At 49.7% G+C, this 8,697-nt stretch overlaps 1 protein-coding gene across 1 annotated transcript; it reads right to left on the reverse strand.

Moving 5' to 3' along the window:
• Window positions 1-4,183: 4,183 nt before the first annotated feature.
• Window positions 4,184-7,060, reverse strand: RPS16 (ribosomal protein S16). Its single transcript, XM_028529551.2, has 5 exons — window positions 6,905-7,060; window positions 6,671-6,772; window positions 4,683-4,779; window positions 4,525-4,572; window positions 4,184-4,383 (listed from the first exon to the last, which is right to left on the reverse strand). Exons 1-5 carry the CDS (start codon window positions 6,950-6,952, stop codon window positions 4,238-4,240), a joined length of 441 nt encoding a protein of 146 aa, XP_028385352.1. The 5' UTR covers window positions 6,953-7,060; the 3' UTR covers window positions 4,184-4,237.
• Between the last annotated feature and the right edge of the window lie 1,637 nt (window positions 7,061-8,697).

Below are 8,697 nucleotides of genomic sequence, written 5' to 3' on the forward strand. Positions count from 1 at the left end.
TCATGTCTCTCTTCCAATTCTGGAGGTAGGGGAGGGGTAACAGAAGACAACAGTGAACGGGATGGGAAGGTCTGTCGCAGCACAACTGGGTTCTGACAATTTGGAGAATCTCATTCTTGAGATGTACTGGAAATGAGACCCATTACAAACCGGCGTATGATTTCAGAGGGTTTATGAACCACTTGATGCCCATCTAGAAAAGCCAACTTAAGAAGCTTTGTTCTGAGGGGAAATTCATTCCCTTAGCAGTTCATCCAGTTCATGTGTCTCCCCCACCGTCCATTTATCTCAGCCACGCGGCTGTCTCCATCTACCTCCTCCGTCTTCCAGTCCGTCTCACCCATGCACCTGGGTTCTTCCATCTCCCTCATCATCCTAGTGCCCCATCTAGTATTCATCTCTGTTAATCCACTGACCCATCTTTCATCCCACCGGTCCATCTCCACCCAGCCCTTACCTGTCAGCTATATGTCTCTCCATGTGGCCCTATACATCTTATTCACACAGCCATCACCTAAGCCATCAAGGTGACCATCTCAACCACTTCCACCCTCAGTTGGAGTCTCCTGGGTCTTGGTAACTATAGAAGTTCAGAGACAGCTCCGTGCTAACACCGGAATGGATTGTTTTGAGATTCTGAGAAAAGTCTGTCCTTCATCTGTTTGACTTCTCCCCACCCTCATGAATAGGCCATCCCACACACGCTCAGATCCCTTTCCCTGTCCTCTAGTTTGAGGCCTTTACAAAGTTCCTCATGGTGCCTACCCCCCTACACAAAAATTTTCAGTTATAGAGACAGGCTTTTAGATCAGGATCCTTCTGTGCCCTCCCAGATGTGGCATGCCCTGTGAGAAGCATAACTTAATCAGTTTCTTTGGTAATACTACCTTCTCTCACTGAACACTTAACCCCTTGTGCTCCAGCACTTTATCTTACTTAACCTTCCCTGCAGTTCTGAGGCAGCAGTGTCATGGCTGAGTTCCAATCCCAGTTTCTTTGGTGTGTGACGGCCTTCTGATCCTGGGTTTTCTTCTGTGCAGTGAGGACAAAAGTACTCGTCTTACAAGATCACAGTGAAGAGTCAGTGAGTGGGGGGAATCTTCAGTTCCCAAGTGTGTTTGAGCCTCTGGTGAACTGGCACACGGAATCACAGATGCTCCAGGATCCAGTTCAGTTTATGGAATCAGAACCTCCAAGGCAGGAACCTTAGGAATCTGAAGTTTCAGCAAACAACAGCAGCAAAAAGCTGAGCTTTACTGGTAATAATGGCATGCCATGAGCATTAGTCACTTCATATGAACTCACTTTGAGTCCTCACAATAGCCCTAAAAGGCAAGTGAGGACTTTAATCCCCACTTTAGAGATGAGGAAACTGAGGCAAAGATTGGGTAAGGGACTTGCCTAGTCACACAGGAAAGGGCAGAACTGGGACTCCGTCTGCATAGTCCAGGCCATCCGTACTCTTACTGGGTGCCAATCCCATGCCAGGCACTGTGCTTGCCAACCGGGGGGCACAAGGAACACTGCCCTACCCGCTTGAGGCACAGGTTGGTGCTCCAAGGGCCTTAGGTGATAAGGTAGCCAGGACAAGGCCTGGCTCAATAACTGTTAGCTGCTGGCTTCCATTCTGTTTGAGCGGTTGTCATGACCTACAGCAGGGCCCGGGCCTGCTCCACTGCAGCCTCCCCAAGGTCAGGATGGATGCTGGCCCTCCCCTCCTCTGCCCCAGCTGCACATTCCCAGCCACCCCCAGCTGTACATTCCCAGCTGAAGGAAAGTTCCCAGCCTGACTTGGGCTCCCAGCGGCGCCGGAATTCCCGGTATTTGAGGAGGCGTCAGAGAGGGAGAAAGGGGCTGTCTACTCCAAGGCCTGGAGCAGGGAAGGAGAAGCAAGTGCCCTAGCTCCTCCAGATGCATCCCAGCTGTGCCTCTGGGAAGAAGCCAGGAGCCTCAGTAAGGGTGGGGGGGAGGTCACTGTTTCTGGGTCCTGTGGGAAAACCATGGGTACCAGTTTTGCCTTAGCCCCTCCTGGTGTCTACTCCTGAATTCTAGCTGTCCTGCCTGCAGAACTACCTCTGCTTCATAGCCCTGTCCCAAGGCCTCCTCAGAAATACCTTTCTTGTTTGTCTGCAGCCTGCCTGTTGTAAGCCATCTTTAGAGCTGCAGCAAAATCAGGCTCAGAGGGAGGGGTGGGTGGGTTGGCTGCTGCGCTCCTTGGGAGGATTAAGGTCAATGCCAGTCACCCTAACTCTGGTTCCCATGCAAAACTTGGTGAATGGCATTTTATTTTGCTACTAGCCTCATTTTCTCATCTGCTAACAAGACGTCACCTGCCTGCCACCAACCTCGGAGAGATACTGTGAAGATACATCCAACAATGCTTTGCCTAGTACCTAACTGGTGCTCATTTAACCAACTCAGCATCGCCAAGGACGTGACAGTCACGTGCCACATGTTTCCGTCAATGGCGGACTGCACATAAATTGGTGATCCTCTAAGATTATAAAGGAGCTGAAAGATTCCTATTGCTTGACGTAGCCTTTGTAATAGAGCACAACACAGTCCTCAAACACCGTTGTGTTACCATTACCTACAGTATTTGGTACAGTAATATGTCCTCTAGGTGTGTAGCTTAGGGACTGGGGGGAACAGAATTTGTCACCTCAAAATATTCCTATTTGGCATAACGTTTATTTTAGGCTGATAAATTTTAAGAAACAGCAGACATGGGAAAAGCTCTAAAAACCAAGAAGTTACTGTTTGCAAAGGACATTTACATTAAGGGAGCCTTCCATTTGTAAGGGTTCTCCCTCACCGTACCAGGAAGAGCAGGATGAACACATTGATGCACAAGACAGGGACTTAACAGTTAACCTCACCCTTGGTCACTGTGCTCTTTTTGGTAATCTCCCGAAACTCCAGCCCAACCAATGTATTTTGTCTCCAAAAGGTATTAAGTGCACTCAATGATGTTCATGTAACAAAACTGCCTACCAACAGTTTCTCACTCAGAACTAGGCTGTGCATGACAACTCTGAAGGAAAACGTTCTCAGCTGTGCAGCCCAGCTTGGTAGCCACATAGGGCTGTTGGGTAGGGCAGAGAAACAAAAGGGCAACTGGACAGTAAATCTCAGTTTCTATTGTTATAAAAATTTAACTTCACCAATCAACATTCTAATGCAGTAAAATGTTGCAAGTACTCCCAGCAGGGGGAATATAGTGGGACTCCACCTGGCAGATGGCTGGGGTACCCAGGTTGGCTGTGAAGACTGGTATGGAAGCAGAGATGCCTTTCCCAGAGTGATGGAGCTCACTAGCTTCCCCAAAAAATGGAAAGAAAAACTAAAGGCAACTAATTCCACAAGTAACACCAAGTTGGCCCCTCGTATCTGCAGGTTTTGAACTCAACATGGAATTCTGCACTGAAGGTGGAGGGCTAAGGGACTCGACCATCCCTGGATCTTGGTTATCACGGGCAATCCTGGAACCACTACTAGCTTTACCTATACATGCGCATCCCACAGAAATTCCCTCCATGGTGGAAATGTTCTGTCACATGCTGTGGCCCAATGGTAGCAGCTAAGAGCCCACCACATGTTGGCTTTTACTACACAGCAGGCACACCATCTAAGTTCTCAGAGCCATGTTCTGAGCCCCATGAGGACTATTACAAAGCTGGGACTTGCTTTAAGGATGTCACAGGGAACCTCTCCCCAAAACATAGCGTCGATGCTCTGGATGAAGCCAGTCAAGGGGAATCCACCCTGCTCCCCCACCCTGTGGGCCTCATGGCCCTCAGTTGCTGACTTCAGACTCTACCCACCCAGTTTTTCCTTTCTTTGTATTAAAGATTACCAATTGTACACATTTCCCCTGCTTTTCCCAGTAATGCAATTTAAACAGCAGCAAAGAAACTGAAAAAGATAAAAAGAAACACATAAGGATACCCTACTCAACCAGTGGCCCAGAACCACCCTCATCCTGGCTGTGCCCACAAGGTGAACTCCACTACAGGTGCAGGGAGAGACCAGGTCTGCTCCCACCTGCCTCCCCACCCGCCTCCCCACCCACACTAAACCCAGAGTGATGGCTTCTGGCTTAAAATTCGGACTAGCAGTGGGTTCAACACATTTCCTATATTTCTTTTCGCCAAAGACCCACCACAAAAGATAACACAATCCATGAAACCTTAAAACTCAGGACCATTGTTTATTATAAAGATGAACTCTGATGGGCTTATCGGTAGGATTTCTGGTAGCGAGCACGGGCGCCAGGACCTCCAAACTTTTTGGATTCGCAGCGACGGGGATCAGCTACCAGCAGAGTCCGGTCATACTGGATGAGGATGTCTTTGATCTCCTTCTTGGAAGCCTCATCCACATCTGGAGATGAGAAATGGGGAAAGATTTAGATAGCTACAGAAGTGTACACCTACTCTCTGAAACTAAACGAATGCCAGAGCTGGTCCTTGATTTGCCCCCCGCCCCGCACCCACCTGTTGGGAAGGACCCATTCCCACTCACATTTCTGGTAATAAGCCACCAGGGCTTTGGAGATGGACTGGCGGATTGCTGTGAGGAAAACATATAAAAAAAGGGTGTATCAGTCTCGTGACGGTCCAAGGGAAGGGCCTTGCTCTCAGAGCCACCTCCCACTCATGTGTCCAGTTCCTGGGACTCACCATAAATCTGGGCCACATGACCACCACCCTTCACGCGGACTCGGATGTCCACGCCAGCAAATCGCTCCTTCCCCAGAAGCAGAACAGGTTCCAGGAGCTAAGGAACGGGGGCACAATAGGGTTTAGATCACAGCCTGGGCAGCTGAGTCACCTTACCGAGTATCCTTCTTACCTCTCACCAAGTAGCTTCTGCCAACACTGACCTCAAAGTACTATTGGAAGAGGGTTGCGCTGTCACTAAAAGGCCCTCTTACACAGCCAGGAGCAAGAAAGATTCAAAGACAGATGTGACTGCTCAAGGCAACCCAGGCTGGGGTCCCTCCCTCAGCCTGATCCCCCATCTCAGGCTGGTTCTTAGATTCCTGGCACTTGAGCTCAATAGTAAGGAAACTTTGCAGCTCCCAAAGCTGCCTCTAACTGTGAAACACTTTTGGGCTACATCAGGTGCCTTTTCTGGGTTCCCCACCTGAGCTCTCCGTCCTCCCTTTAAGCCTCACAGGTGTCCAGAGACATTACCACCACACTATAACCCAAGCCATGCTCTCACCTTGCCAGCTATAGGCCTTCTGCATGTCCCTGGACACTTGTTTTACCTACTTTAGACCTCAGCTCACAAGTCCCCCTGCCTTCAAAGTCTGCCCTGACCCTCCACTCAGATAGCAGAAGCCTTGCCTGGGCTCCCCCATCTCAGCCCCAACTACTCTGGAGCAATGCCTCGCATTAGATCCATTTTGTCTCCCCAGGCAAGCTGGGAGCTCTGTAAGGGCAGGGCCTGGGGCCATCTGGGTCACTGCTGTGTCTCCAGCACTCACAGACTGCGCAAACAACGCCTTCAAATACACTGACAATAAGAATGAGCCGCAATACTCAATGTCTGTTATATCCAGGACCTCAGACCCTCCCTTATTAAATTCTAACCAACTCTGAAATTTAAAAGTAGTAGACTTGCTTTGGCCGGGTAGCTCAGTTGATTAGTGGCATCCCAATACACCAAGGTTGTGGGGATTCTATCCCTGGGCAGGGAACATAAGACAATCAACCAATAAATGCATAAATAAGTGGAACAACAAACTGATGACTCTCTCTCTCCCCCCACCCGTTTCCTCCTCCTCTAGAATCAATCTTAAAAAATGACATTTACTTACTTTCTTAAAAAAAAGTAACAGACTTTACAAAAAACTCTAATTATCCTCACAACAGCCTCTCAAAATAGAAATTATCCTCATTTTACCCAAGGACGAGAAATTATCTGCCTCAAGTAACACAGGCTAGCAAAAACAGAAATCAGACTCCAATCCCTTTCCATTCTGAGCCAAAGAAACTTAGGCTCAAAGGGGGAGGACAGGAGCCCCTTTAGAGCCATCCACACAAACCCAAATTCCCTTCCCATTCTTTTAAAACTTAGTGAGTTCCTACAGTGCCCAGAGGAGTGGAAGATGACAGTCAGTTGTAAACGCAACACATATCCCCCAAGAAATCAGGCTGCAAAAACTGTGGTAATGCTCTTGTCAACTAGTCCCCAACTGAGTGGGCTTCCAATATCCCAGTTTTCAAAGCACCCTCTTAATCTTCAACACCCGAGCTTTTAAATCGAATTTATCGGGGTGACGTTGATAAATAAAGTTACATACATTTTAGATGTACAATCAATACTATAGAATGTCATCTATATATCGAATTGTATTCACTTCCCGAAATCAAGTCTCTTTCCATCACTACGTACACCCTTTACCTCCTCCTACCCTTCCTTTCTTAACATCCACGTTTTCATTCTCACATTAGCTTTTATCACATTTCCTGTACCCCGAAAACCAACCATCATCGCCAAACACCCCCATTTTTTCTGGTCCCAACTCAGCTTCTAAACATCCCATTAATACCAGACCCCTCTGCTTCCGAGATCAACGTACTCCAGCAACCTGTGTATTTCAACATCCCTGTCCCAGAGTCCTCTACTCAACCCAAACGCCCGTATTGACTCCCAGCACCTTGTATTGCAGCGTGCGGGGCTCGATCATCTCCAGGGGCCGCCCGTTCACCTTGATGAGACCGTTGCCCCGTTTGCAGTGCGCCACCGCTGTGGCCGTCTTCTGTGGGAAGCAAGGGAGAAGGGAACCAGGCCTCGTGAGCTCAGGGCTCCGGCTCTCAGGTGGACTCCCGACCCCTGCCCACCGGCCTCTCCCAAACCCCGGCCCCCCCCCTCCATTTGGCTCCCGGCTCACCTTACGTCCGAAGACCTGCACCGACTGCAGAGGACCTTTGGATGGCATTGCTGCGGGCGCGCGTGCACAAGCGATCCTCACCGCGCGGTACCCACACCGGAAAAGGAAAGAGCGACACCACCCCGGTGATTTTTCAGGGTCTGCGCAGGCGCATTGATCGTCGCGTCGCGTTGCGTCGCGACAAGAAGGAGCTTTACGGCTTGCGTTATAGCCAGAGGGCGGGCCTTCGGATTGGCGGCAGGAAGGTGGATCCCAAGAGCGGTGGGCGGGACCTGGGTAGGGCTAGGGGGCGGGGCCTGGGAGTGAAAAGGGGCAGACAAAGAAGGGTGAGGAGTACGCGCAAACAACCGCTTCTCATTTGCATTCGGCTCTTTAATAATTTCCCTCCGCCCCCTTCCCTACACCTCACTAAAGTCGATTCTTAACCACTTCTTTTTTCTTAACCCCTTCTAAAGAGGTCCTCCTTAACCCCTCACCACCCACAGTCTTCCTCCCTCCTAGATTGTCTCCTCCCCAAAGCCTCCTCCACCGGAAACTTCCCTCCGGAACCGATAGCAAGAAGTTAAGCAGAATCCCGAATTTAGGATTCGGAGTCCTCTTATTCCCTAGGACGCCCCCTTCTTCGTGCTTCTTTTCCCAGAGTTCTTTTCCTCTTAGAGTCCTGTTCCTCACAATCTACCTTTCACCAAAAGTTCTTTGCTTTTAAAGTCTCCTCTTCCTAGAGCCCTTCTCGCAGAAGTCCACTCCCAGATCTGCCTTCTGGGCAGACTCCTTTCCCTGAATCTCCCTCCATTGAAGGGCCTTCTCCCCAGTCATTCCCCCGAGAATCTTACTCTTCTCAGGACCCACTACCCTTCCTTCCGACTCTCGCTCTCCTCCAATACACCTTTCCCAAAACCACTCCTCTAGAATCCCCTTTCATAAAATCTTCCTCCCTTTCAGAGCCTCTCCCTCAAAATCTACCATTCCTAAGAATTTTTTTTTTCCCTTCAGAGCCTCCTTTTTCCAGCAACTACCTTCCCTGGAATTTGTCTCCCCTAGAATCCTCCACTCCTTAGAGACCCTCCCTCTAGGGTCGTCTTCTTAAGGGTCCCTACTCTAGAATCCCTGCTGCATCCCCTAAATCATCTCTTCGTTCTCTCCCCCAAATCACTTCTTCTCTAGACCCCTCTCCACAGAGACCTCCCTTGTTCCATCCCACCCCCTACTCAGAATGTCCCCTTCCCAGTCAAGAAAGAGGCTTCTCTCTCAGGGATGCAGGGAGCCCACAGTTGCCTCAGTTTTTCTGGCAGCACTGGGTCTGGGGTCCAATGTTCAAAGGGTTGTGGTGACTCACCCTGTGCCTGGAGGCCTGAGATAGGGTCATAGGTTGGTAAGCGAGCCTGAGACAGAGGGAGGATCCTCCAGCCACAGTCCAGCTCCAGAAGGGTGAGAGAGGGAGAGGGGAAGGGGGATGGAAGAAGGGAGCACCCACAGCCTGACCTGGAGGGACCCCAGACAAGATAACACAGCACAAGAGAGAGAGAGAGAGAGAGAGGCATACGTGGAGGGAAAAGATAAAGAAGGGGCAAATGGAAAAGAGAAAGGAGAGACACCAGGTCAGTCAGAGACCCAGAAAACACAAGCAACTGAGACTCAGAGGCAAAGAGGCCAACCCACAGAAAAAGAGACAGACAGGTACAGGCAGGAATGGTGATTCCAAGATACTTGAAACAAGTAGAAGTAGAAAGGAGAGCAAAGACCCCCAATTATGCACCTGCAGACACTGATAAGACAGTATTTTCCAGTGAGAA

The sequence above is a fragment of the Phyllostomus discolor genome, chromosome 12 (genome assembly GCF_004126475.2).
Source record: "Phyllostomus discolor isolate MPI-MPIP mPhyDis1 chromosome 12, mPhyDis1.pri.v3, whole genome shotgun sequence".
Taxonomy (NCBI): Eukaryota; Metazoa; Chordata; class Mammalia; order Chiroptera; family Phyllostomidae; genus Phyllostomus; species Phyllostomus discolor.